The 26,587-nt window shown below is 53.0% G+C and overlaps 11 protein-coding genes across 11 annotated transcripts; 6 read left to right on the forward strand and 5 right to left on the reverse strand.

The window, feature by feature from the left end:
• Positions 1-1,061: 1,061 nt before the first annotated feature.
• SCP_0703610 (GPI transamidase component GAB1) lies at positions 1,062-2,700 on the reverse strand (the record flags this gene model as incomplete). The annotated part of the gene is made up of 9 exons (XM_027760287.1): positions 1,062-1,291; positions 1,357-1,481; positions 1,531-1,574; positions 1,628-1,727; positions 1,777-2,035; positions 2,090-2,190; positions 2,243-2,409; positions 2,461-2,525; positions 2,583-2,700. 9 exons carry the CDS (start codon positions 2,698-2,700, stop codon positions 1,062-1,064), a joined length of 1,209 nt encoding a protein of 402 aa, XP_027616088.1.
• Positions 2,701-3,096: 396 nt separating this feature from the next.
• On the forward strand, positions 3,097-4,563 carry SCP_0703620 (CTD kinase subunit beta; the record flags this gene model as incomplete). The annotated part of the gene is made up of 7 exons (XM_027760288.1): positions 3,097-3,299; positions 3,354-3,435; positions 3,493-3,645; positions 3,702-3,825; positions 3,874-3,919; positions 3,968-4,170; positions 4,229-4,563. 7 exons carry the CDS (start codon positions 3,097-3,099, stop codon positions 4,561-4,563), a joined length of 1,146 nt encoding a protein of 381 aa, XP_027616089.1.
• Positions 4,564-5,444: 881 nt separating this feature from the next.
• On the forward strand, positions 5,445-9,631 carry SCP_0703630 (hypothetical protein; the record flags this gene model as incomplete). The annotated part of the gene is made up of 7 exons (XM_027760289.1): positions 5,445-5,939; positions 5,993-8,779; positions 8,831-8,923; positions 8,977-9,100; positions 9,162-9,287; positions 9,336-9,456; positions 9,511-9,631. The coding sequence occupies 7 exons, from the start codon at positions 5,445-5,447 to the stop codon at positions 9,629-9,631; spliced, it is 3,867 nt and encodes a 1,288-aa protein (XP_027616090.1).
• A 294-nt stretch (positions 9,632-9,925) lies between these two features.
• On the reverse strand, positions 9,926-11,510 carry SCP_0703640 (hypothetical protein; the record flags this gene model as incomplete). Its single annotated transcript, XM_027760290.1, has 3 exons — positions 9,926-11,174; positions 11,245-11,345; positions 11,403-11,510. 3 exons carry the CDS (start codon positions 11,508-11,510, stop codon positions 9,926-9,928), a joined length of 1,458 nt encoding a protein of 485 aa, XP_027616091.1.
• A 303-nt stretch (positions 11,511-11,813) lies between these two features.
• Positions 11,814-14,497, forward strand: SCP_0703650 (Mitochondrial Rho GTPase 1; the record flags this gene model as incomplete). Its single annotated transcript, XM_027760291.1, has 15 exons — positions 11,814-11,850; positions 11,899-11,957; positions 12,010-12,091; positions 12,147-12,289; positions 12,343-12,444; positions 12,507-12,626; positions 12,682-12,783; positions 12,837-13,066; positions 13,116-13,200; positions 13,254-13,402; positions 13,454-13,751; positions 13,803-13,934; positions 13,988-14,059; positions 14,112-14,236; positions 14,293-14,497. 15 exons carry the CDS (start codon positions 11,814-11,816, stop codon positions 14,495-14,497), a joined length of 1,941 nt encoding a protein of 646 aa, XP_027616092.1.
• A 940-nt stretch (positions 14,498-15,437) lies between these two features.
• On the forward strand, positions 15,438-17,153 carry SCP_0703660 (hypothetical protein; the record flags this gene model as incomplete). The annotated part of the gene is made up of 7 exons (XM_027760292.1): positions 15,438-15,562; positions 15,623-16,008; positions 16,058-16,134; positions 16,186-16,224; positions 16,274-16,624; positions 16,675-17,052; positions 17,106-17,153. 7 exons carry the CDS (start codon positions 15,438-15,440, stop codon positions 17,151-17,153), a joined length of 1,404 nt encoding a protein of 467 aa, XP_027616093.1.
• Positions 17,154-17,441: 288 nt separating this feature from the next.
• On the reverse strand, positions 17,442-18,676 carry SCP_0703670 (hypothetical protein; the record flags this gene model as incomplete). Its single annotated transcript, XM_027760293.1, has 3 exons — positions 17,442-18,335; positions 18,386-18,449; positions 18,516-18,676. The coding sequence occupies 3 exons, from the start codon at positions 18,674-18,676 to the stop codon at positions 17,442-17,444; spliced, it is 1,119 nt and encodes a 372-aa protein (XP_027616094.1).
• Positions 18,677-18,938: 262 nt separating this feature from the next.
• Positions 18,939-20,243, forward strand: SCP_0703680 (Cell division cycle protein; the record flags this gene model as incomplete). Its single annotated transcript, XM_027760294.1, has 5 exons — positions 18,939-19,129; positions 19,185-19,353; positions 19,415-19,679; positions 19,736-19,867; positions 19,927-20,243. 5 exons carry the CDS (start codon positions 18,939-18,941, stop codon positions 20,241-20,243), a joined length of 1,074 nt encoding a protein of 357 aa, XP_027616095.1.
• A 316-nt stretch (positions 20,244-20,559) lies between these two features.
• SCP_0703690 (hypothetical protein) lies at positions 20,560-21,306 on the reverse strand (the record flags this gene model as incomplete). Its single annotated transcript, XM_027760295.1, has 5 exons — positions 20,560-20,615; positions 20,679-20,714; positions 20,772-20,904; positions 20,958-21,087; positions 21,149-21,306. 5 exons carry the CDS (start codon positions 21,304-21,306, stop codon positions 20,560-20,562), a joined length of 513 nt encoding a protein of 170 aa, XP_027616096.1.
• A 221-nt stretch (positions 21,307-21,527) lies between these two features.
• SCP_0703700 (Ribonucleases P/MRP protein subunit pop1) lies at positions 21,528-24,760 on the forward strand (the record flags this gene model as incomplete). The annotated part of the gene is made up of 13 exons (XM_027760296.1): positions 21,528-21,705; positions 21,759-21,805; positions 21,852-21,901; positions 21,966-22,080; positions 22,148-22,244; positions 22,302-22,378; positions 22,430-22,605; positions 22,653-23,145; positions 23,194-23,282; positions 23,341-23,515; positions 23,574-24,425; positions 24,478-24,617; positions 24,676-24,760. The coding sequence occupies 13 exons, from the start codon at positions 21,528-21,530 to the stop codon at positions 24,758-24,760; spliced, it is 2,574 nt and encodes an 857-aa protein (XP_027616097.1).
• A 227-nt stretch (positions 24,761-24,987) lies between these two features.
• Positions 24,988-26,364, reverse strand: SCP_0703710 (predicted protein; the record flags this gene model as incomplete). Its single annotated transcript, XM_027760297.1, has 4 exons — positions 24,988-25,713; positions 25,764-25,864; positions 25,913-26,233; positions 26,289-26,364. 4 exons carry the CDS (start codon positions 26,362-26,364, stop codon positions 24,988-24,990), a joined length of 1,224 nt encoding a protein of 407 aa, XP_027616098.1.
• Between the last annotated feature and the right edge of the window lie 223 nt (positions 26,365-26,587).

Genomic DNA, 26,587 nt, shown 5'->3' on the forward strand with positions numbered 1-26,587 from the left:
CCCAGTAAGCATACTTTCTGGTATCCAGACACGACCACAGGAAAGGGTCGACTGACGATTGAAAACTTAAACGGGTTGGGCACGTATTCGGGCGCAACTCGAACTGGACATCCAGACTCAACAGGAGACAACAGCGCCTTCTTTGCTATGGAAGGGAAGTTGTGAAGCAGGTATATGACAGCTACAAGAAGACACTCATTCCCCGATCGTGGAACCCCTGCGTGTGGAGTCTTGTACCGGTGTTCTGAAGACATTACCGGGTTATATCTCCGCACGCGCTGACTGTCTCAGGCAAGAAATGCGCGCCTTGCTTCCCGCTGAACCTAGTGGAGAAGGGCTCGTGTGAGATTGAGGCGTCGTTCCTCGCGAAGTCCGTCTTCACATGCATTTCAGATTTCTGCACCACGGATCGCGTTCTTTTCTCGTGGTCCTGAGTGATGTCGCATGACTGCTACGCCAGTCACCACAGTTCGTATGAGTATCAATTAGACTACGACGGGACCGTCGCACTACGGTCTGATACTACCCCTGAAAACAAATTTCCGATGCTTGGAGTGTTGCGGCAGCAGTCGTGGATTCGACCAAACAGGCGTCATAGATCACTTGGTGCAGAAGTAAGTTGAACAGCTGTTCCTGCGTACGTTGTGCTGAATACTTAGGTGTCTAAACACCTCGAAGACTTTCCAGAAGTGAAACATTGTCTTGTTGGTCGGCGATCCAACTCCTACATCGTCAATGTACGCGGAAGCTGAAGCATATCTTCGTTTCATTAATTGCCCTGTTCACCTCTTGTGCTATCTCTTTCACGCACAGGATTGGTTACATTATTGTAAATTGCGTAGTTATGCCTGTCTGCAACTTCACTTTACGCGCACACCGCTAATACATGCATTCACATCTGCATACAGTGGTTCATCTTACCCCTTTGATGTTATCCCATCAATGATTTCACTGTTCAAAGCTGGCTGAGTCACATTTGGGCGGCGAGAAATTCATTGTGTCAATTTGGCCATGGCCGTTATTAACATGACGAGGCCCCGAGACAAGTCCCACGATATCGCTTATTCCTGCACAACCTCGCAACACTCCTTCGTATCGCCGATAGCGATCCTCAACCCAGCCCAGATAGCATCAAGCAAGGCCGCACCGTTCGCCATGCCAAATACGAGCGTCGATGCGTAGAAGAAGTTCGCGTTCCCCGTTCCCTGCGCAATCCAGAGGTGGTGAAAGAGCGGCAGTAGCAGCGACGCATGCAGGTGCAGGAGCGTCGTGACTATCGGGTGGCGAAGGTCTGGGGCCGGAGTTCAGCGGAAGTTGAAAAGGGGATGGAAAAGCTGGGGAGGGGGAGTGACTTACAGGGGAACGTCTCGGGAAAGACGGCTATCATACTGAGGAAGAGGCCCGGGTCTGAGAGGGTGGGGTAGGCTTTGAATGTAGCGAACACTCCCAGGAGGAGGAAACACGCGTAGAGTATGTCATGCCTGAATCATATTCAGCATTTGTGCTATGGGTCAACTGCGCTATACTCACTGGAACTTGATGCAGATAGGTGCTACGTAGATGAGGAGATGCACCTGGCAGGAACTTCAGCGTCAGCGCAACGTTGGGTTAGGACCAGATAACCTACCGAAAATACCATTAGGAAGAATGGCCTGAAGTGGTCAAACATCTCAGTGAAGAAATACCACCAGAGGCCAGGGTTTGGCGTCAAGTCGGGTAACATGAACCTGCAGCAACGTCAATTGGCGCATACTATGTCGGCGTACGATGTCTTACTGTGCTCCCCACGTTTTCTCCACCCATGTCCAGTTCCCGCAGACAAGCGTCGCCGCTATGCATAGTAGGACGAAGCACCCCACAAATTGTGCCAGTATTGGCAGTGTTTTCCGACTGTCTGCGGGGAATGGCCTTGGTGACGCTAAGCGCGACGCAGGTCCTGATAAAATCAGAAGGACCAATGGAAAGAGTAGAAGAATGGAAGGAAGAGAGAGGTGAGTAAGAAAGGCCAGCGTCAGTGCTGCAGCCGATGTTCGTCCTACCACAAGAGACGTCACGTTTTACGCGGATGTTTAGGGAAGACAGAACGTACCACGACACGCGAACATCAATGATAGCAAATACAGCATGTTTTCAAACGTAGAAGTCGACAGTGCGAGTGATGGGAAGAATATATATGGGTTGAGAAGGTATCTAGGCCGGCATTAGACAGGTAACACGAAGTGCCTGATATGCCTTGACCCACAACGCTGCTAAGAGCACGTCTCTTGAGCTCGCCGACACGTTCTGCCGGGATCTCCATATTCTCACCAAAGCCCATGCCGCAACTGCATCGCAGGCGGTCCAAATCAGCGGTGAGCTGTACTCATTCAGTGGGAGAACAGTCGAGAACAGCGACAGCAACAAAGGGGACTGGCTGCGTCGTTAGTGCACTTCCATAGCAAGGAGCAGGATACCTCTTACGTGCCGAAAGGCCCCCCCAGAATACGGATCGATACCGTGTCGAAACAGGTATATACCCTCTTGTACTGTGCGCAGCTATGAGCGGTGTTTCGGGTATGAAGGCCAGACAGTGGGTCTCGCACATCGTGGGTAGGACGTCAAGGGTGAAGACAGCTGGTGGTCGTTCCTGATTGACCAAGGCAGCGGCGCAAAGGCAAGCAGCAGTCTTCCGATCACCAGAGCGATAAATTTAGAGTCCATGTGTGGGTATACCGAGCCGCTCTGAGCTCAACTGCCGTATGCTGCGAGACCTGTAGTGATAACAATAGTGACCGTCAGAACCAGCTGGAAACTGTAAGGCTGATGCGGTTGAGAAGCAATAGCCCGAATACGCCTGAAAACAAAGTGTGGTACGTGGAAGCTACGTGCCCGGGGGTGTCGAATGTGTTAGACACTGGAGCCGTTGCTTGACCAGCCGAAAGTAAATGAGTTATTTGATTCGAAAAAACGCCAGAAGGTCTGCGTGGTTGTGGCACAGATCTGCTGAAATTGAAGGTCCGAACTCAACGCGGTGGAGAGGGACGTGGTAGCTGCGAAGTCACAGGTGGGCGGCCGCCACTGGCGCGATCGCGTCGAAGTGCGCGTGTCGACACGATCATGGACCCAAACCACGCAGGCCTTCGCGACTCTCCCTCAGAAATACCAGCATCCTTCATCAAATACCACTTCCCGTACTTTACACCCGTCGAGCTTGAGCGGCTTTCGGAGAAACAGCGCGGCAAGCTCTCTGTGACACAGGAGGAAAGGGCAAGGCAGCAGGCGTGCGGATTCATCGAAGCTGTGGGCGCAAAAATTGGCTTGTGCGTGCTCTGCCCAGATGTCCTTGCAGTATCTTAATAGAAAGATGTGTGTAGCCCTCGCAAGACAATAGCTACTGCACAGAACTTGTATCACCGCTTCCACCTTTTCTTCCCTCGGAAGGATTTCAGCTACCATGTTCGTACCGATACATATCTCCCTCTGCTGGGTGTCTCACGCAATACTTTGTGACAGGATGTCTGCCTTGCAGCTCTATATGTCTCTTCCAAAATGCATGACACTCTCAAGAAACCTCGGGAGATCCTGATGGTCGCATATGCCGTGCGCTTCCCAGAACTCGCGGCAAAGTCGAAGTCTGTGGCAGGGGAAGTCGACATGGATCCAGCCGTATGTATTCCTGGTGCGCGATATGATTGCACCAGTGACATAGTCAATACCTTCAGACGGTTGAGCACGACAGACAAAGACTATTGGCCGTGGAACGGCTGTTACTCGAGACTGTTTGTTTCAATTTCACCTCGCGCATGCCCTTCCCGTATGTCATCAAGATAGGAAGATCCTTCAAAGGTGCGTCTTACTCCGGCACAAGTGATCGCTCACTTGACATAAATTTAGCTACCAAGAAGTTGACGAAGCTAGCGTGGCGGCTGGTTATCGACAGGTAGGTCCCCAGAATGAACCAGCTGAGCATATTCGCTCACAAAACTAGCCACCGGACAGTGGTCAACCTTGAATATCCTCCACATGTTGTTGCACTGGGCTGTGTATACCTGGCAGCTTTGCTGTCATCGTTCGAGCAGGCAACTTCTCCAAAGCGGGCTGGTTACAGCAGCGGTGATCAGATCGCTGCTGCGCTAGGTAAACCTGGACACTGGGAAGAACAATTTCAAGCCCACGTTGAGGATCTGGAAGGTGGATTTTTTTGGGCTTGTTCCTCTTCCGTCATCCTCACTACTATCTCCTTTTTCAGAGATCGCGCATGCCATCATCGATCTGCTGATAGTTGCCGCGCAGAATCCTTTAGCCAACACGTCACCAACAACACCCTCGTCTCCATCTCCTCATTTATCTCGGAGTCAGCATACACCCTCTGCTGCCAATGTGCAGCTGCCACCCTTGCCATACAAGTCAGACCAGCTGATCCGTCTGAAGATCGTCATGCGGGAGTCGGAGCATGCGCCCCGACAGCGGCAAAGCGCAGCTCGGAATGACATGTACGCCGAGGTTGAGGCGTCGTTGGGGCGGAACGAGGGGACGGTCAGATTCTTGTTCGGGCCGCCTGGGTCTGCGGATGACATTGTGTAAGATATCTTTGTAGGACATAAGCATGCCGGTGAGTTCATCGAGTCATGCACCAGGGCGATATCCTCCATCGGCCGGTGGGAGGAAACAGAGGCCTTCATGCGACATCGACGCCGACGTCAACATCACGCAGTCGATGCAGCAACGAGTAAGGAATGCCCGAGCCCGCCCACCGGTGACGCCGACCCCACATATCGTCGAGGTCTCATCAGAGTTCCACCGATTGCAAAGGCAGATTTCAGCAGATTTCGATGGTCGCGCTGCAACGCGAAGGGAGAAGAAATTGCCGTGGCGTCTGGCATGGTCGCGGGCTTCGAACGACGCCTGTGATCGTCTCTCTGTCAAAGAGGCCTGCGCTAGCCAGCGCCCTTTGGGTGTTCCATTGCTGTGACAGCCCTCGCCGCGCAGACTCCGATCAGAAGAGGACCTTTCTCAGTGAGTAGTATGGAGAGGCCACTTCGAACTTCTAGTGTGGTCGCCGCGGTCAGGAGAGTTCCATGCAGAGAGGAAAGACAAGAATTTGGAAGGTTCAGCGTGACACGGATTTCAAACTCGCGGGTGTAACGCACCGTCACAGAGTGTCACGCATATGTGACAGGAAAGTCAACTGACATGACTTGAAGACGGTTGGACTCGAGTCCCAACGACCGACGTCGAGCGCGATACATGCTGTTCGCCCTCTCTGCACCGCCGCTCGCTCAGTAATTCTCGGAATTTTCTGTATTCTAGTCGCGTTCACCTTTCTCTCTAACTCATATTTAGATTTGTCTCAAAAGTAAGCCTCGTTGGACCCTCGAGGCTCATACGCGTTTCTCTGCGTTCCTCGCATTGCACGATCCAGTGTCCTTTCCAACCATATCGAGGTCGCTTTCTACGGATGAGGGATGTCCCAAACACGTCTTAAGATCGACACGTCGGTGGCAGGGATTGCTGGTCCATCCTTCGCTCGGGGCCTCACTCCTGCATCGGCGCATAGCAGTGCATACAGCAGCAGGTCTCGCAGTGCATCCTCTGCCTCCGCATCATCGTCCGCATCAGGCACCACACATGCTGTATCAATATCTACCACCCCCTCCTCCGTCGTTTACGTGGGCGTCGCGGATCCAACCGCCTGTAGTCCTGCTGGGTCCTCAGACTCGTTGACCATGGATACTGTCGGGGAAGCCAACGAGTATGTCCTCGCCATGCATGACTTCGCACCGCAACACCAGAACGTGACGTGCCTCGCGTTTCGAGCGGGACAGGTCATTCACGTGCTCAACCGCGACTCAAGTGGATGGTGGGATGGTGAGCTAGACGGGAGGAGGGGTTGGTTTCCGAGTAACTACGTTACTTCTGAAGTCAGTCTCCTGACAGAAGAGGAACTTCCAAATCACATGGTGAGTGCTTCTCATTTTCTACCGTTGCTGATATGAATCATGCCATATGGTAGCGCACTCGTCCTGGACACTCACATTCCATGTCTGCGGTATCGGCAACCTCGTGGGATACCACGGCGTCGCTAAGGGAGAAGACGTTCTACAGGACTGATCACCGCCCATTAGCCGCGGAGTCTGGTATGGACACGTACTGTCTACCTCTTATGGTCCCACTCCTGCACGGACTGTCCCTGCTGCAGAACGCTGCACAAGCCAACCGAATAGCTCACTTCCAACCCTCTACTGCCTGCATGATCTCATGCGTTCGTGCGATCTTGTCCGAGGTCGGGTGCCTACCACGCGACTCGCCCGTGCTGAGACGGCACGGCGTTCTGGCGCAGGAGCGCAAGCGCATCCTTTCAGATCTTGCGTCGCTTGTCTCGCAGTCAAAGCGTGCATCGGAAGGCATCACAAACGAGGAGCTCAGGGAGCTAGAGGCGGAGGCGATGGTACGCGTAGGCGGCCAACTGTTTGCGCACGTCCGGGGCTTTCTCGCCGTAGCTGTACAGTGCGGGATTACCCTGCCTGCGCAGGAGCGACACACTTCGGGATCGGGCGGCAATGGGCCCTGGGACAGCCCAGAGGGAACTTTGGTTCGCCCGGAAGATACAGTTACGCCTCTCCCTGGTGAATACGATTCTTACTGGGAGGTATCAGAGAAAACGACGAATGCGATCGAGCGTCGGTCTGTCATGCGATATCGAGAGGATTCGGGCAAGGGTAATCCTCTCTCCCGTGCGAAAAGCATGGGCGATCTCAAGACCCGCAGACAAATTGGGATTGGTCTACCTTTGGGGCCACATAACAGGTCGATTGGGAGCACTCCTCCACCAAGACGGGACCGGGCAAGCAATGCGAGCCGGATTGTCAAGACCATCATGTCGACTCATAAGTCTGGTCAGTACTCCGTCAGCAGCGTCTCTTCAACTTCTTCCTTTTCGTCTGGCGAGTCCATTGGAACGCCTGCTACGCCAGTGTTTCCCTCCGGCCCATCCAACACAGCCGAGGTTATGGAAGCGCTGCGGTACACTCACGATCACTATTTGTCTACTATCGCCGCATTCATCGGACACGCGCACTCTCACTCGCGCACCTCTCACGCGTCGAGTACGGGACACATGTACGATCTTGTACGGGAAGTTGTGGACATGGTCTGCAAACTGCTGACGATCGTGGAAGCGGTCTTGAAGCATCCCGATATCCCGGCTCATAAAGCTGAGAGCTTGAAAGCTGCAAAGGAGGGCCTGTACAACGTTACGAGCAAGCTCGCCGATTCTGTACGGCTCCTCACGGTATCACCATCTCCGGACGTGTCTGAAGAGGAAGAAAAGGAGACTCTTCTGCGATGCGCCACCAATGCGCTGAAGGCTGGTTCCGACTGTGTGAGCGCCGTCAAGAAGTGTCTGCAACGCTCTATGGGCGAGCGTCCGTTCATCATTCAGTTACCGTTACTGGGAGATACAGATGCGGCGAACTTTACGCCACGCAAGTTCACGCAGCAAGCGATCGGTCACGTTCAGCACCTCAGCAAGTCGTCCAGCCTCCACGCGTTGCATGAACTCTACACAATGAACGACGTCGAGGGCGAGGACGAGGACCTCACCATTCAAGCACAGACATTCTCGTCCGTCGAGACACCGATACGGCCAGAGAGGCGGTCTGCTGACATCCCAGAAGAACCTGCTGCAAGGGCAAAACTGGAGATTTCTGAGGAGCAAGAACCGATGTCTACACTGCAAGAAGATAAGCCTCTTCCGCCCGTTCTCATCACTACGGAGAGCGTCGAACCTGATCCTCCTTCGCCCGTGTCGTTTGCGCCTACTGATGACGACAGGACAACATGGGAAGGAAGCCAACGACAGCTGCACTCGCCAAATTCGCTCGAGGAGAAGCTGCTGAACGGCGATCTCCCTGCAGTACCCAACGCGTCATTGTTGACTGCTACCCCAGTGCCATGGACGATCTCGCATGACCATACTCCAGACGATGTAGCATATAACGGAGATGGGCAGCTCGTCGGCGCCACACTGGCAGCCCTCGTCGAACGCATGACACCGCATGATTCGCTCGTGGAGCCGCCGTTTGCCGCCGTTTTCTTCCTGACTTTTCGGTTGTTCACTACTCCCATAGAGCTTGTAGAAGCCATCATTGGCCGATATAATATCCTACCTCCTCCAAGTCTTTCGGATGAAGATCTGTACGCCTGGCAACAGCGCAAAGGTCTGCCCGTGAGGCTGCGTGTGTCGAACTTCGTGAAGTTGTGGCTGGAAAGCTACTGGCGGCCAGCGACGGACAATGTAGTTCTCCCAGCGTTGGTGGACTTTACACGGGATGCTTTGTCTGGGATGTTCCCTGTTCCTTCGCAGCGCATTATGGAACTCATCAATCAGTGGGTAGTAGCTAGCGAGAAGGGCGTTGATCTCAAGGTTGAGCGTGTTAGAGATGCTGGAATCCCTCTGAATCCGCCTTCCATTGCTCCTTCGGAGGTCCCGCGGCCGATCATGACGAAGACGGTTCTGAACGCCCTCCGCAACAGGAACTTCGCTTCCATCTCTGTCACTGATTTCGACACGTTGGAACTGGCGAGACAGTTGACGACGATGGAGTGCACGCTCTACTGCGCGATTCAGCCTGAGGAGATCTTGGAAACGGGACAGCACGGCGGCACATCATCTGTCAATGTCAAGGCCCTGACCTCGCTGAGCACCGTGATTACTGGTTGGGTTGCGGAAAGCATCTTGAACGAGCTTGACACCAAGAAGAGGACTGCTCTGGTGAAATTCTTCATTAAACTTGCCGATGTATGTTTCTTGTTACCGTGACTGCTTCCTCTAGTTCTTACTCTCGTTTAGCGTTGCGTTTCCTTGCAGAACTACAGCACCCCCCGGTCAATACTTGCCGCGCTAGATTCCTCCACCATTTCTCGTCTCCAACAGACTTGGTCGGTACGTACAGGCCTGCTGGAGTTAGGAGAGTGGGCTCACATTACTATCTGTAGGGCTTGGCTCAGAAGAATAAGTTGCAACTTGAGGCCTTGCGGAAGCTAGCTGACCATGCTCGCAACTATTCGGAGTATCGATCACGTTTGAGGAACACTGCACCGCCTGCAGTCCCTTTCTTGGGTAAGTTGATTGACGGAAGGCACTTGGGTGGAAACGGGGTTGTTGATTATGCCTTCTGCAGGTCTTTACTTGACGGACGTGACATTCTGTCGCGAGGGCAATCCCTCACACAGAGCCTCGCCGAAGTCACCTGAGAAGAAGCTATTGAACTTCAACAAGTACCACAAGCTCGCGCGCATTGTTCAAGGTGAGAAATGATCGACGAGACGCATGCATGTTTCTCAAAGCCCCCTAGACATGCAGCGCTTCCAAGTCCCGTACAACTTGAAGTCTATACCGGAAGTGCAAGAATTCCTGAAACATTTATTCGAGCAATCCAAACACCGAGGAGACCTGCAGGACCTCTACCGCCGGAGGTTTGTTCATGTGCCTTCACTCTCTTGATTCCATCTGACACCAGCTGCTTCAAGTTTGATGATTGAACCTAAGCAACCGGCGGACACTGCTCCGGCTAGCGATGTGCGACAGCTCTTTAATTGGGCGAGCCGGTCGCAGCCCTCTCAACATCCTACCCCCACTTCTGCATCATGACCACGATCGTATACCCGCTGCAATAGCTTCACCTGACTCGCTTTGCTTTCCCTGGTCTCTAGCATCGTTTTGTACGCATGGTGGTGTTCATTCGATCTTTGTCATATCTCTCCTGCATTTCCTGCTCAACTGACTCCTGCATAACTTAGCCCTCACACTATCGTCATTTATTTGCTGTCTATTTGTTTGTAATGACCCTCTGCCATACCCAGGGACCATAATGTAACTGCCATCTCGTGTTCTTAGTCCACAGGATCTTTCGAGTTTGCAATGGTGACATACTGGATATCAGGATTACCGTGTACGGGCGTGGCTGTATTTCGTTACGTAGAACCCGGCGCCGCTCTTGTCGCGCCTCTTGAGACCTTCCTCGCGATAGTCGCGATGCAGCCTGGGATACGTCTCTTCCTTGAGATCCGGGCCGAAGTCCAGGACAAAGGGACGCGACTGTGTTGCCCCGAATAAACGGGAGCTCTCCAGAATGACAGAATAGACAGGCGACGAGTCGTTTCCTGGCCCATGTACACTCCAACCGCGAGTAGGGTAACGAACGTCCCAGAATGAGACGACACTATGTCGCGCTGTTCCTGCTGCAATGTGGCTTGACGATCCGCCGCCGCAGGATACAGTGTATATGGGCTCGAAGGTCCAGGGATCATAGACTGACATGACGGGGCGCAGAGGTTCAGGTTCGGTTGATGCGTTGCCGCTACTACATGCACGCGCGCAAGAGCGCAGATCGTGCACGCGCACGACCCCGTCGTACCAACCAGAGACGATAATCTGGTCGGACGAGCCCCATGGTGATGATGAAGGTGCACCAGAGATGCCATAGACTGCAGAGGACCTCTCGGGTTGTTCGAGAGACTGTGTAGATGCGAGGACAGCGGATGGATTTAGGGACACCTGTGACGTACATATATTATGGACAACAAGTGGGGACAAGGACGATGTTCCGAAGACAGCGTACGGAGTGGAGGACTTCGTGGAGAGGTATGTCGCCCACCCTCGACCCTCCAAATTGATGATTTGCGCCTCCTCAGAGTGCGCATGATAAGACCGGTTGAAGAAAACGGCAGTGCCGTCGTTAGATAAGGAGAGAACGTGTTCCCCAGTCGAAGAGAGGCTTTCCACCATCTCGTTACCGTGAAAATACTGCTTCTTTCGCACCGATGGTTCAACAGTGGTACTCTCCAGACCTGCCCTACAGGCTGGAAGTGTGACGCGTTCCAGAGCTCCGTCGGCGTAGCCAACGTATAGCGTACGGTCTAAACCTTCGTCTGACACACAAACTAGGCTAGACAAGTCATGGCGAGCCTGCAGCTGGGTGCTGGTTGTATACATGGATTCAAGCCGAATGCCAGGCGAATCGGTAGGCTTCGTCTGAGTGAAGGCATACGTATAGATTGTGTTACCCGCACCAACAAATAACCTGGAGGAGTTGATTGCCAGTAAGGACCGAAACTTTCCAGTCCATTTGAGAGATAGAGGCCGCGCCACGGACTCGGCATAGACCCAGTTTCGATCTGTCAAGGTGTTGTAGCTGTGTAGCGCATATATGCAAGGCAATTACATAAGTGAATAAGCGCCATTGATTTGAAAGAGATGCTTACCGGGCCTGTGAACGGAAATCCCAGGAGGAGAATGACTTGCGCAAGCTATATGAGGGCCGAGAATCCAATCGCACATAGGTCTTCCAGCCGAACTCCTCTATCTGGATCAATGTGTGTGAGCACGCGAACCAATGACAGACAAAGAACAGCGTACTCACCAGTGAATGCAAGAACTTGCAAACTGCAGACAACGATGCCAGATCTCTGGTAGACAGAAATTGCATCAGAAAGATGATAACATCGCTAGGAAGTGATTGTATGTTCATGAATGCGAGTATCAATGCCCCGAATGAAGCCAGATAGTGTGGGCCTGCTCAGCGTTGTGGGATCGTGTAGAAACTGAACTGGGACGGCGACGTTCTGAAGTTGCACATGTGGAGTCACGCAGACATCATTTGGAGAAAGTATAAGAAGTGAAGAGCTGATTCCGTTGCCGGTTACGTAAGGCAATGAGCCGTGATACCACGCGTCTACACTTACAAGCAGCGCGCCGCGTCAGGTCTCGTTTCACTTCAGTGCCCCCTGGTTTTACGACAACGGTTTTCGTGGCATATAAGCTTAGGTAGGTCATGAGGAGGGATGTGCGAATTCTACTCGTCGGCGACGGTGAGCCAAGTGCGTATTCGACGTGTTGCAGTATTCACGGTGAACTAGAGGGCGTCGGGAAGAGTACCATCGTCACCTCCCTCATCAAGGAATCCTTCGTGGCACATGTGCGTTCTTGAACCTCTTCTGTACGGTATACGTTTACAACGAGTTCTCTAGGTTCAGCATGTCGTTCCCGAAGTGACTATTCCTCCAGAGGTTACCCCAGAGAATGTCACAACATACATTGTGGATTCAGGCAGTAAGCCAGACGCGCCTATCAGATGAAACCGTCCAAAAAATTGCGTTCGCACTAGGTGGACCTCAGGATCGACCACACCTCGAGTCTGAAATTCGCAAAGCTCATGTAATCTGCGTGGTGTACTCGATTGACAATCCCAACTCGTTTGACCGAATACCGGCGTATTGGCTGCCATACTTCAGACAACTTGGTGTCAATGTATACCTAGCTCACTTCTCTACTATTTGCGCCACATTTCACATCGTATTTAGGTCCCCGTCATTCTCGTCGGCAACAAAATCGACCTGCGTGGCGGAGAGGTCACTAACGAAGCGCTGGAGGACGAGATTGTTCCTATCATGAACGAGTTCAAGGTATGTGAACGTACACGTGTGTTGTACCGGAATGCGCTCTAGCTCTAACAGATGTTGATCAGGAAGTCGAGACCTGTGTGGAATGCTCTGCGAAGCTCCCACTCAATGTGTCCGAAGTCTTCTATTTCGCACAGAAGGCGGTGCTTCATCCAACTGCCCCTCTGTACGACTCTCGAGATCATGTCAGTGCGTTATTGGTATCAATGGCTACCTGCTGAACACGTTTTGTGGTGGTAGGTGCTCAAGAAGGAATGCGTTGGTGCCCTTCGGCGCATCTTCAAGCTGTGTGACATAAACAAAGATGGCTTGCTTGACGCTTCCGAGCTGAACGAGTTTCAGGTTCGTGTATCCTCGAAGCTTCGTCATGGAAAGACTTGCTCATGTAGTCGTAGCGGAAATGTTTCGACGCCCCCTTGCAACTACAGGAGCTAGAAGGTATAAGAGAAATGGTTCGCGAACACGCAGAAGGTGGAGTGCGCGATGGTGGTCTCACTGAGGCCGGTTTCCTCTACCTGCACACTATCTTCATCCAGCGGGGTCGCCTCGAAACAACATGGACCGTCTTGCGTAAGTTCGGCTACGGCGAAGACCTGCGATTAACCGAGGCTTTCTTGTACCCTAAGTGGGTTGCGGTTTCTTGCTATTCCGACACGGCTTAACTGGATTTCCAGGTTCGACGTGCCGCATGACTGCTCGGTCGAGTTGAGCCCACTGGGCTACCAGTTCTTCACAGACATATTCGAGACATTTGACAAGGTCTGTTCTCGGGCTTAAACGGTTCTTGTCATATCTTGATTGGCTTTCGCTAGGACCAAGATGGGGCGCTGAAGACGGAAGAACTCGATGACCTATTCAGCACGTCACCTGCTAACCCATGGGCGGGACAGAAATTTCCCGATACGACTGTCGCAGACGACACGGGAGCTGTAACATTACAGGGCTGGCTAGCTCAGTGGAGGTATGCTTTTATGCCTTCTTACGGTCGTGCCTCATCGCCCCGTGATGACAGCATGACGACTCTCCTCGATCACAAAACGACCCTCGCGTATCTTGCATACCTGGGCTATCCAGGCGAGCCACGAACCAGCGCACTGCACGTCACACGGCCGCGCAAGGTAGATCGTCGAAAGGGCAAGGTGACGCGGAACGTCTTCTTATGCTATGTCTGTGGCGCTGCTGGGTCGGGCAAGACATCTCTGTTGCGTGCTTTCGCAGGTAAACTATTTAGTGAGATATATGAGCCCACGAAGAAGATGAACAGTGTTGTCAACTCGGTCGATATCGATGGTTCCGAAAAGTATCTTGTTGTGCGTCCCAATTTTCTCCAATAATGCACTGACGGTGCTTATGTACCGCAGCTTCAAGAGTTTGGCTCGAAGTATGAGGCGGAGATGCTGCGTAATCCTAAGAAGACGGACCTTGCGGATGTAATGGTGTACGTGCATGATTCCAGCGACACAAATTCGTTTTCGTATATAAGCAATTTGCGGGTGAGTCTTCTTTCATGCCTTACGCAGGGTGCGACATGCTCATATATGTGCAGCAACAATACAACCTCGACCATATACCAACCTTGTTCGTTGCAACAAAATCCGACTTAGATCTTGCCCAACAAGTGAGTCACGACGACTCACCGCTGCGAACGTCACGAACTGAGCGTGACACAGAGGCATGAGGTGCAGCCTGACGTATACTGTCGGCGTCTGGGCCTCCAGGTGCCTGTTGCCGTAAGTGTGAGGACTGGCCAAACGGCGGATGTTTTCCACGCTATATGCAGCATCGCCATGAAACCGTGAGTTCCTCTTCTCTCTGCACGGGACGCCTGAACGTGACCCCACGGCGTTGCAGGAACAACGCGCTGCCAGGAGGCTCTGATCGTGCATTGACGGCAGCAGCCCGTCTGCGGACGTACATCACAGTTTGCACGTTGATTGGGGGACTCGCGACAGGGCTCGTGCTTGTATACCGGACTTTCTCTCGACCTGGAGGGCCATCCTGGGGCTGGGGGCAGTGGGCGAGCTGGCTGCTGGGCAGCTCGAGGAAGGAGCTATAGCTGCGCGGTCTGCTGTATGTAGACTCCTGGAGGGCTTATGAGATAGATGGATAACTTCATAATCTGCTCCCGGCTAATCTTGGCGAATCTGATGCTTCAACTGGGAAGGCAACTCGCTTGGTGCTTGTGCGCTCACAACGCAAGACACGACGGAGGTATCTGTAGGTGCGCCATCTTATGCTTATTCTATTGGATTCAGACTTTTACCTAAACGTTCAACAGAATATGACCGTGCTTCACCGCCACCACAGGAATGGCCCCTCTCAGTCTCAACAGTAATTGACCGTTGCGCGCGGCACCCAGCTGATACGGTCGGTGCTCTTTCATGCACCCATCTGTTCTGAGTATGCAAAGAGGTCACGGTCCGAGCCGCTGCACTACCATGTGATGGGGCTAGCACTACTGCACCCAATTTTTTCTCGAAGGCTCACACCGTTTCTATGCTTATAATAGGATTGTCAGGCGTCCCAACGACCGCTGGTGTGTTGCAACTTGCAGGGAAGCCCTTAGATCCGAAACAATTGCTTCGGATCCAGAATGTGGTTCATCGCCATCTAGACTCACATTGGCTTCCCTTTGCATGCAGTTTTTCTTTGCGGCATCTCATCGATAGAATCACGCAGGATATATGACTGTAAAAGTACGAGCGTAAGTTGCTGCACGGAAGCTGGACGGGAATTGTACAATTAATGTTCATGACTCGAAGTAGCCCGATTTGGGACGTTTGCCGCGTACGCGCGGTTACAGCATGTCGGAATGACATATGGCCAGTGGCCCTAGCTCCGTCTACTGTAGTTTTCTCAATACATCTTAACTCTGTACGACCACCATCGATTTCGCCGTTGAATCCACCTCTTGGTTAGGTTGTTGTTTCATCGTTGTCTGAAGATCAACGTCTTACGATATTCGGAATTCTCTTTGAGCGCGCAACAACCACCAGATGGATGAAGACATGGACTATGACTCGGGGACTCCAGCAGTTCCGCAAACGGACCTCATGCAGCAGGCACAGCCGCAGTACCAACAGCAGATGGCGAACTCTTCCGGAGAGGGTCGTAAAATGTTGTACGTTCTTCCGTCTCCTTTCCCGTGCTCGGAGCACCTTACACGATTTCCCGCGTTCAGAGACCTCGTATTTATACAGGATTGTACTGGCAGCCAAGGCAGTTATATTTCCTCTGCAACAAAGAACATCGAGGAAATATGCAATCACATCTATGAGTCTGGAAGACTGCAAGCCCCGGAGGACCTTCGCGTCGGCCTGGTTGCATATCGGGATCACCCACCACAGGATCATACCTACGTCACTAAGAATTTCGGATTTTCTTCAGACATCTCGAAGGTACATCGGGACCTGTCAAGTCTGTATGCATCCGGTGGAGGTGATGGACCAGAAGCCGTCACTGCGGCCTTGGCAGAAGCCGTCAATATGGACTGGAGGGCGACCGCTAGCAAGATGATAGTGCTCATTGCCGACGCACCACCACATGGCATCGGGGAGTACGGAGATGGTATGGATTCTGTCTTCCTACTCTGTGGAATATCTCATGGATCATGCAGGCTTTGACGAGGGTTCACCTGACGGTAATGATCCATTGCAGCTAGCACGATTGATGGCAAGCCGAGGCATTACGCTGGCAAGTGCTGCTGTGATTATGCATCTGGTATTGATCCTAAGTGACATCTAGTTTTTCGTTGCGTGCGAACCCGCGTTGAGCGGATACTCAGTGAGTTAACTATTCATTGGCATTATATTTCTGCTGACAACCTGTGTAGTATGCTACGGACTTTTTCCAAGCCATCGTCAACATTACTTCTGGCCTTATGCTTCCCCTCACTACCGCAGACCTGCTCACGCACGCCATTGTCGGTAGCGTGCTCGAGAACTTGGATATGGAAAGGCTCGTACGCGAGGTTGGAGAAGCGGTATCCCAACGAATATTGGGGAACAACGAAAGCGTGGATGATGTAGCGCGCGAGCTGCATGAACGTCTCCTTCTACGGAACGAAAGCACAAAGAAAGTGGTGATCGAGACGATATACCGCGACTCGGAAGAGGCGAAACACAATGTCAGTGTCTACATGCAGGCTCCTACTCTGGCAGAAGCTCGGCCTTTGTTAAAGAGGGTATGTTCTTCTCCATGTTACGTGTTCTATCCTCTAAAACAATGTTGTAGGTTCCTGGCACACGGTTCACCGATAAATATCTTCATGCTCGTATGACCGCGTCACGCAGCTCGTATGCTTATTCACCATACACCCCTGCTCCGCGGCCTGGAGAGATCTCCCGCACTGCTGGACCTTCGAAGTCACCGATATTATCGGCATCTCCGCCTCGAAAGGTTGTCACAGATTTCGCCGCCTTTGGTGCACCAGCCAACGCTAGCGTCTTCGGAACCGCCGTCGCGTCGACACCCTTCTCGCTTGCAGGAGGCAAGGCTGCATTTGGTGGTATACGTAACGGTGGGCGGGGATTTGTTGATGATGACGACGAGGACGAGGATAACGGGAGACAGAAGATTGAACTGAGGGAAGACTCTATCTCGCTTGATCAGGTATCTGCCACTCTCCACCTAAATGATTAATCTGCTCACTTCTGTCATCGTAGGCGAGACGCATTGCCATACAGGCTGCCTGGAGGTCCGCGCATGTCTGAATAAGATTGTTGTCGACTCTTGCACCTTTGATTTTCCGTTGTGATATCCCTGTGACAGACTCTTTGGTCTGTCATTGCCTGGCATCGCCAACACCTGCACTCTTCTTTCGAGAATCATCCGTTCCATGTTTTGTTCGCGCTATTACCATGCCATTTGCAGTTCAGTTTGAACCCTTGGAATGCAATTGTGTATTTTGTCATGCCTTAATAGTAGCAGCCCACTCCGTTGGATATGTATCATGATGTACCACACGCAATACCTGCGAAAGACAAGACAAGCATGAAATCCTATGGTATCTCGGAGGATGTTCTTCTGCGCTTCTTGGCCTTGTCTGCCACACCTGACCTAGATATCTCAACCCCCTTCCGTATACGTATCCGCCGCTGAGATGAATCTACATTGCGAGTCGACGTCTCAGGGTGGTCGCACACTGTTGTCGTTGCCTCTTCTGTGTCATGGTCAAGCTTTGGCTCCCGAATGGTCTTCTTCATTCGCTTCTCCTCTCTCCTTACTCTTTTTTCCTCCTTCCTCGCCTTTTCACCTTCCTTCCTTGCCCTCTTCTCCTCTTTTCTCCTCCTTTCCTCCTCTTTAGCGTGGTCGATCTTCCCTCCCACTGTCTCCCCTACTGGCTCTTCCTGACTGCTCTTCTCTTCTGCGTGTTGCTTCCGTCGCTTCTTATCTCTTTTATATCCCGCATCCTCTTTGGCCTTCTCCTTTCGTTGCGGTGCGTCCTGCATCAATTCATCTACGGCCTCCGTCTTGCGTTTCCTCTTCGTCCTCTTCCCTTCGGTCGCCAATTCATCAGCCGCCTCATCTGTCGCCTTTGTTTTTCCCTTAATCTTCCTCTGCCTCTCCACTGCAACTTCATCACTTTCCACCCCTTTTAACACTTCCACGGCACTTGTGACGATGACCATTTGGTCCACCTCGGCCTCAACGGCAGTAGCAATATCATCAATGCCGACAACGGGACCTCGGAAGAATTTTGAATACAGAGACCGCCGCGCCGCCTCCTGTTTAGCAGCAGCCATAACCCCAAATCGCGGGGTGATGCTATCTGATGACTCCGGAGTCGCAGAACCAGAGAATGCGGGCGTGCCGATCTTAGGACGGCGGTTCGACAGGATGCCAGTGCTCGTGCGCTGCAATGACACGGCCGGGGTAGACGTAGATGTACTCTCCTTGGAACACATATGAAATATAGAGTGCAGCAGCATACGTAAACACTCACGGAGTCGTCGTCTGAATCGCTGTGTAATTTGACCTGTATGTTTATAGAGGCGGCCTCGAAGACACTATTCCAAGATCAGCACTCCTTCCCCACCTACAGGGAAACATGCACTGAAGACAGCGCTACTCACTGGTCCCAGAAGGGGAAGGCTTCATCGCGGTCCTTGCCTATCCCTGACAGCGTTTTCTTCTGTGCGACTGTAACGGGTCGCGAAATGGAACCTTGACGCAGGCCAGACCCCATCCCATCCCATCCCTGGGCAACCAGATATGCATGCCCGTCTAACGGCATGATTGACCGGTAACGAAAGTCGGCTGCAGATATGAAGCTAGACGAAGGAATGAAAGGCTGGGATCATCGCAGTCGTTTGCAACAGTTTTGCAACTCACGGACCCAATCGTGCACGTGCACTTCTTGCTCTCATCTTCCCGCTCAGCTTCCTCCGTCCCTGTTCTGTTGGATCAAGCTCTCGTCATCTCTACGGTAATTTCTCTCTGGTGTGCGTTTCAAGGCGGAGGAAAATAATAACTAAGCATTTATCAACGGTAACCTAATGACCTCCGAGACCGACGCGCTCTTTCCCATCTTGACTCTGGAGTCCGTACTTGCCTTCCAATTTTCCGCGTGGTATCCGCGATTCTCCAGCCTGAGCATCAAGTCCACCGTCATCAGGCCCTTGACCCAGGAGTTCCGCGACTACCTGGACTCGGACGGCGTGTTCGTTCCCGAAGGTGCAGAGGACCTGTCAGTCACCACTTCCGGGCACTTGTCGAATCGCCAGTAAATATCTCTTACTCAGGCCTGCCGGGAGCACACTCTCGGACGATGAAGGTGACCACGGAGACGACGACGACGACGATGAGGACGAGCGTCGGCGGTTCGCCTTCCCGGACTTGGACGCCCGGATCCGTGACGCCGTATCGCAGTACGGCGCGGTGTTCCCCAAACTTAACTTCTCATCTCCCAGAGTGCGTTAAGTCTCCACGTCCTTGTTCGCGAAAATGGATCGTTCGTTCACTGATTACTCAGGATGCAGCATGGATGCTCCCCGCGTCCGCTCCGCTGAAATGCACGTGTCCTGCCGACGTCTATCTGCTTCTCAAATCGTCAGACTTCGTGCAACATGATCTCGACGGGGAGCTCATTTTTGATGGCTGCGAAGCACGCGTGTCTATGGACGACACGACCGTCGCTTCACCTCCCGAATATGAGCTGGAGCTTGTGCTGCGGAAGTGGTATCCCGTTGACCGTAGCCGAGAACTGCGATGTTTCGTACGAGACGAACGTCTGTTAGGTGAGTTCTTCTCACACAAAAGAGAAGGCGTGATCATATCTGACATGTTGTCCAAGGGATCTCTCAACGCGATCCTAACTACTACGACTTCTGGAACGAACCGGAAACAAAAGACAAAGTGCTCCACGCAGTGAAGAGTTACTGGGAATCCCACATCAAAGGAAAATGGGGCGAGTCGAACGGAGATTGTGCATAGCTTTACCGTGCTCTATCAACTCATTGACACTCACCGATTGCTACTGTCCAGATGTCTTCGACTTCCTGCTCACGCGCGACCTATCCCGTGGGCACATCCTCGATTTCAATCCCTACGCCCCGCGCACAGATCCGCTACTGTTCACGTACAACGAGCTGCTCGCGCTATTCCAGGCTCACGGAACCCATCCGGAGCTGCGGGTTGTCGACTCGCCGAACCATCCTGCAGCGATACGCAACGCACCTGCGCACCAAAACAATATGGTGCCGTTGGAGGCGCTTGCGATGAGCAGCGGGAGGAATGCGGCGGAGTTCGCGGATTTGCTGCAGGAGGAAATTCAAAAATCAATGCAAGGTGGAGACGAATGAGCCTTGGGGTGGACTACCTTGTCATATCATTATTCCTTTTGTACTGTAGCTCTAGTCAATATCAGTAGGATGACAGGTGAGAAGCTTCGGTCCGACACGCGCATTGTGAGCTGAACATAAAATGAAGCGGAATCCACATTCTTCTATGTTTTGTGAGAACATACTTCGAGCCAATGCAATCCGACATATCAATGGAATAGAAAGGCAGCGTCCTCGGACTTTGCGACCGTCCAAGAATGGACATGATCCAATTACCGCATGGCCTTGCGCTGCTGCATTGGTACTTGTCTCCCAAAGCCGTAATATGGTATATTGCCTACACAACACGAACAGATGTTGCTTCCTTTTTAGACAGAGAGTGGACATCTTGTTCTGCGACAGGAAGCAGGGTCATTAGCTTCTCGCGGGACTGAATGATGTGGTAGAAAGGCTCACGAATACCCCAAACATGTGACCGAAGGTCAAGGAACTCTGCACGGTGAAGACGGCAGTAAGCGATTGTCCGAGAGAGAATATGCGATAACAGACCAACGTGCAGCCCGTCATACAACTTCTTCACCTCCGCTCGTACCCTCGAAAAGTCCTCCTTGGAAGCAGCCGACTCACTGAGCGCCTTTAAGTCCTTCTCGACAGCTTCTATCCTTCGAACATGCGCAGACACCTAGGAGACATCGTTCAGTCCACAAACACAAGATGCAATAACCAATTGCTTACCTTTTCGGTGCTGAGCTGCAGCTCTTCCACGCTCGCCTGCAGAGCGGCCGACGCCTGCTTGTACTCATCAAGTAAATGGTACGCAGCAAAGGACGAAGCTAAGGAGAAACCAAACAAAAAGCCTACGATACTATTGCACGCAGGATGTCGCGGTTAGATTATTCTCAGCGAAACAAGAGTGCAGAACATACCCGCCGCGGAAGGCGCCGACGGGCTTCTTGGGTGTGCCCACGCTGGGTGTTGCTGGTGCTGCTGGTGCTGCCTCCCGGACGACCTGTGTGGTAGATATAAAGCGGCGGGCAGCAGCTGTTCGGGATGAGGAGAGACAACGACCCAGCATGGAGGACATGATCGCAGTTCTACTGTACAGTGTATGGTGCGCGGGTTACGCCGGACGTGTTCCACGACGCGTCCCCAAATCGGGAAGTTGTTCTGGTCACGCTCATCGTGAAGCTCCTCATCTTCGAGCAATCTTTTCCGACCTACAAACATTTTACAAGTCATTTTCTACTTGCGTGGAAGCTTTTTTGTCAAATTATTGTTTGACACATTGTGCAGGAGCGGTTGAAGATGCCACCGAAACGCAAAGGCGGCGCCACCGGCAACGATGAACCCACTTCGCGTGAACGGAAGAAACAGAAAACAGAACTTGCGCGCACAATCGCCGTGCAACCCAATAACACAAGTTCTACAGTCGCAACAGCCGGGAATGCAGTGGCTGGTCCTTCTAGATCTGTCCGATTTAACAGTGAGTCGGCACCCTGTCTAGTTGTCTCGGGGGGTGACCTTATTTGCGGTCAGGCATGGCTGGATTGCCGGGTTCGTTAGATGTCGAGAAGTTTGCTGAGGTATGTGGATATTAATTCTTTTTGGTTGAAACTGACGCGTGCTTAGGCTCGCGCATATGAGATCAATGCTATGCACGAAGCCATGAAGAGTGCGAGGTATACGCGTTTTGCTGCCCCTGCGGTGATTGAGAGTTCAAGTATCTCACCTTCGAATCCGCAGATCGAACGCAACAAAGAGAGCTTGGCAGCTACTTCCGCGACACCTTCGTCGTAGGGCCGCGAGTCATGATGTCCGCCGTGTTCCCTTGCGTCTGCGGGACAAAGCCCGAGCAGAAGTGCGTATTTCCTGCCGTTATGCTCGGCAGTGCGTGACTGCAGATCTGACACGGTCGTGCGGTGAAGATGGATCCTATGCGCCGCAAGGCGTTGGGTCGCTCTCTGCCCAAGCGCGGCAAGAGCAAAGCGGTCAGTCGTAATCAGCAGCTCCTCAAGCGACAACGTAAGCAGGGTTCCGTTGAATGTGTGCCGCAGGCCTTTGAGCGTGTTGGGTATTCAGGTAGCAAGAATTGGCTGGAGACTCATCTATGGCATGCCAAACGGATGAAGATGGAGAACATGTGGGGATACAGGCTGGTACGATATAACCAGTCTACTGTACGATGCTGTACTCAAGATTCATCTCAGGCAGTGGAACCGACTGAGAAGTCCTTCCGGCCCTCGCACAGAGCATCGGTGCACGGATCTATTCTCCACGACGCATCGTACTACGCATTACTTCAGATCCAAGGGCCGCAGAGTGTTCTGCGTGCACTCCTGGACAATTGCTGTGATTTCCAAGCGCCCAGTCCCGGAGCGAAAAGGTGGGCATAAACTCTTGATCACTCCACGGTGAATGAACAAATTTCAGGTTCCTGACCGGCGCACGAGCTTGCGAGACGCATATATATAAGTACGGATCGTACCCCTTCGACCTGATTGCTCCCGTCCATGTCATATGGCAGCCTGTGGTAAATGAGAAAACGGACAAAGTGGCGACTCAAGAAGCACCTGCAGCGGCCTCAGCCGCTCCTTCTGGAGGCAAACGCAAGCGAAGGGGGAAGGGAAAAGCACCTGCGAAGGTAACGGGCTCTGCGGACACTACTGGCGCAGGCCTCGGTCGTACTGTATGGATCCGTTTCCACCCGTCAGTGGTCGCGGATGTGCACCTGGCTCTGCGGACTGCCTCGTCCTTCGCTCTGGAGGCCTTCAAGAAGTCCAATACGGACAAAGAAGTGGAAGTCGTGATCACTGACCTCAGGGAGCGCGTCAATGTGTTCGAGATCATGGGGCCGAAGTCAAGCCAGGTTCTGAAAGGTGCCTTGAAACCGACGACGGAGTCGAAGAGGGAAGACTTTGATAAGGTAACTCTTGTGCTATTGGTGGGATCGTCGGATGCTGATGCTTCTCAGTTCTGGAAGTCGCTCAATGGCTTGCAAACTGCGGGATCGCTCCCACGGGGGATGGTTGTTGGTTGCACCGTCTACGATCCGCGCCTCAGGTATCCAACGACCGTCCATTGCTTTGCTACGATCCTTCTGACGAGATACTCCACCTAGTTTCCCACCTAAGAATGCGAAGCTCGACACCGACCCCCATTTGACTTCTTCCCCAGCATCAACCGTGTTCCCGTCTTCTGCCCTCGCTCAAAGTGAAATTTGGAACGAATCTATGAGGATTGGCCTCCAGAGACCGCGGTACAAGAAGAAGGATATTGACGAACGTAAATCTAAGGTTTGTCGACCTTAGTTCCGGTAAATTTCAGGTGTTGTTGACCAAGTTTCATGCGCAGAACCTCATACCCGGGACTCCCCTGCAAGCACAACGTCAAGACGATCGTATTCCCGTGCTGCTTATCCAGCGGTCCGTCGAGAGCTCCTCTCCTATCTCTCAGTCCGATTCGAACCACGCCAGCACCTCAGCCGCTCTCCACGGCTGGACTCTGATCATACCCTCGGGATGGGGCATGCCCTTCCTCTCATCGCTAGTCTACACGGGCACCCGCGTTGGAGGCCAGCGCGAGTGCCAAACGCAGGCGTTCGAAGGCGGCTGCGCGTATTTTCCGCGCGACTACCCTTCCACCGACGCGTATAGCGAGTACGCCGAGGCGCGGGAGGAGACGGAGCGAGAGCGGTGGGAGCGCAAGCCGCCTGCGAAGCGGCCGAACTTCGAGAAGATGGGCACGTGGAACCCGTGGCAGGCCGATTGGGGCGTCGTCTTGGGCCTGGAGGAGCCTTGGGCTCGTGATGATGGCGGGTTTCTTCCTGCACAACGGGAGCCTGCGCCAACTGCGCCGACTCAAGGGGACATGGGCCAGAAATTACAGCCTTGGCTGATGCGTTGTGCGGAACTGCCCTCGATCTTGGACAAAGTGTCGACGATGTTCAACCCCGGCGCGTACCTGCTCGACTATGTCAACCAGGTGCGGACGAAGCGCCATCAGGACCCGTTGAACGCCAGCATCAAGGCGGACGAGCTGTGGAAGAGCTCGCTCGTGATGGTCAGGGTGGTTCTTCGTGGCAGGGGCTCTCCTGAGGACCTTGCGATCATATATAGCATGAATGACGAGGAGGTGAGAAAGCACAAGAAGGCCGAAGCTGGCGGGACACATCGCGATGCCATTTCCGACGATGATGAGAAAGAGGTAGGCGTCGACGAGCTGTTAAAACGGCCTGTACTCATCGCACGCTCTTCAGCCCTCCGAGTTGATCCCGTCTCAAGATTCCATAATCGGGTATGTCACCACTGGTCATTATTCGCTGTCTCGAGGCGAAGGACACGCGATCGGCGCAGTCCCAGTAGCACGTCTACTGGAGCTGAAGCAGCAAGAAGAGAGGTATGTTCGTTTCATTTATTATTAGAGACCGATGGTTTGACGACCCGTTCTTTATCAGACTGCGTATAGGATCAGGGTTCCTAGTGAAGATTCGTAACCGCGACCAGACGATTTGTCGAGCGGCCCTTCTGGAAGTGCTTTGATGTGCACGCCACGTATATCGTTGGTAAGACTGGTGCAGCCACTCCAAGTTGGATAAGCGTTGATTCTATGTGTGTGCGCAAGCAAGAGTACAATGGAGTGTGCGCTACTGGAATACACGTGGTGGACAATGCGTATCTACAGTATACGGTTGGGCGCTACAAGAAATGATGGTCTGTGATATGAGAGACGTAATGAAAAGCGTCCGGTGAACCCTCGCATACCCAAGTCAACTGATCTTCCACCTCTCCACTGTGGTTTGGACCAGTCGCACTATGTCTAGCTTCGCCTGCTTCTTGGCACTGTCCGATATGCCCTCCAAAGTGTCCAATTCTTCGGGCGATGTTTGCAATGGATCGAACTCGAGAATATGTCCGTCCTTCGTAGGCACCGAGACAAGCGCTGTCAACGAAAGGTGCGGCGCTGGGTCCGCCACATTGTTCGACCGGTTCGGGACGAACCCGCCCGCATTAGTCTGTGAGTTCGCGCGCGAATGCGTGCCATGCGGCGGCGCGACCACACTCGTCTGTGAGTTGGTGCGCGAATGTCCGCCGCTCTCGCCGGACGAGCGCACGATGATGCTGCTCGCCTTCCGCACGAGCTTCTTTCCGCCGCGCTCGCTCTCGGCGTCGCTGTCCGCGCGTTCGGTACCTTCGCTTTCCGAGACGGTGCGCAGCCAGCCGTTCAGCCCGAGCTGGTACGGGTTCGCGAGCGGGGAGCCATTCACGCTGAGCATGCTCTCGTTGTACTTCGGCCAGCGTGGCTGCATGGCGTGCGCAGGGAGGATGGGATTGAAGGACGAGGAGGATGGTGGACGAATTGGTCGTTTGGATGGTGATGGGAGCTTGGTTGGAGATGCGGGGCGAGCGAAGAAGGGGGGCTTCGAGGAGGCCGCTGTTACTGCTTTGCGTGTAGGGGTATTCATCCCCGAAGGTATGCGTTTGATCGTACGGATCTGTGGGGACGACGTCAGGGAGAACGATGGAGATGCATGGTTACACCTACTGTTCCAGGAGTCTTGTTCAATGGGAACCTCGCTCTCTGCGCAGTCCCCACGCCATTTGAAGGGCCGGCCATCTTCTGAGGAGTAGTAGGCATTGTGCGAGCTGCAAATAAAGTGAGGATTAGAACCGTGGCAACGAGTGTAATCATACCGCTCTTCACTCCTCTCGACGATTCGCCCACGCCAGCTGGATCATGGCCCACTTTTACGTCCACCCTCTCCGTCGAGTCCTGTGACGCCACCCACTTCCTCTTCCGCGTGCTTCTGTCGATAGCGGTATCTTCGGCACCTAGGATTTCTCTCTTCAGTCCCTTCACGCACTCCTGCACGTTGCCTTTATACTTGGCGAATTCTAACATGGTAATATCGCGCACGAGACGTGGCGTGCGTGAGATGAGACCCTCCTGGTGTCTGAGAAAGTTCTCGAGCGCATCCGCCAGCCATTCCTCGAGTTGACGCGTCTTATGGTCGACTAAGATCGAACGTTTAGCCGAATCAACACCGCATTGGACACAACTGAATATCACCTTCCAGGTCCAGATTAGCAAGTAACTGTTTCTTCTGTTCTGCAGAATATCGTTTCTTGAGTTGTGATCCTTGCATGTTAGGCAATTTTCCCGGTGACGAGACGGAAGCAGGACGGGGTAAATGTGCTAAAGTTGAGTTTGCAGATCGCGAGGCGCGCGACGCGCCAGCCCGTGACTTGGGCGCCTGAAAGAACACTGGATTATTTTGTCTGTAAGTCCGAGGAAATTACGCGAGGCGCTGGAAGAATGGTCAGACACTCTCGCTGGACGAATTCACTTGCCATCTCCATTGTATCTCC

Source organism: Sparassis crispa (assembly GCF_003851025.1).
Source record: "Sparassis crispa DNA, contig_000006F, whole genome shotgun sequence".
Taxonomy (NCBI): Eukaryota; Fungi; Basidiomycota; class Agaricomycetes; order Polyporales; family Sparassidaceae; genus Sparassis; species Sparassis crispa.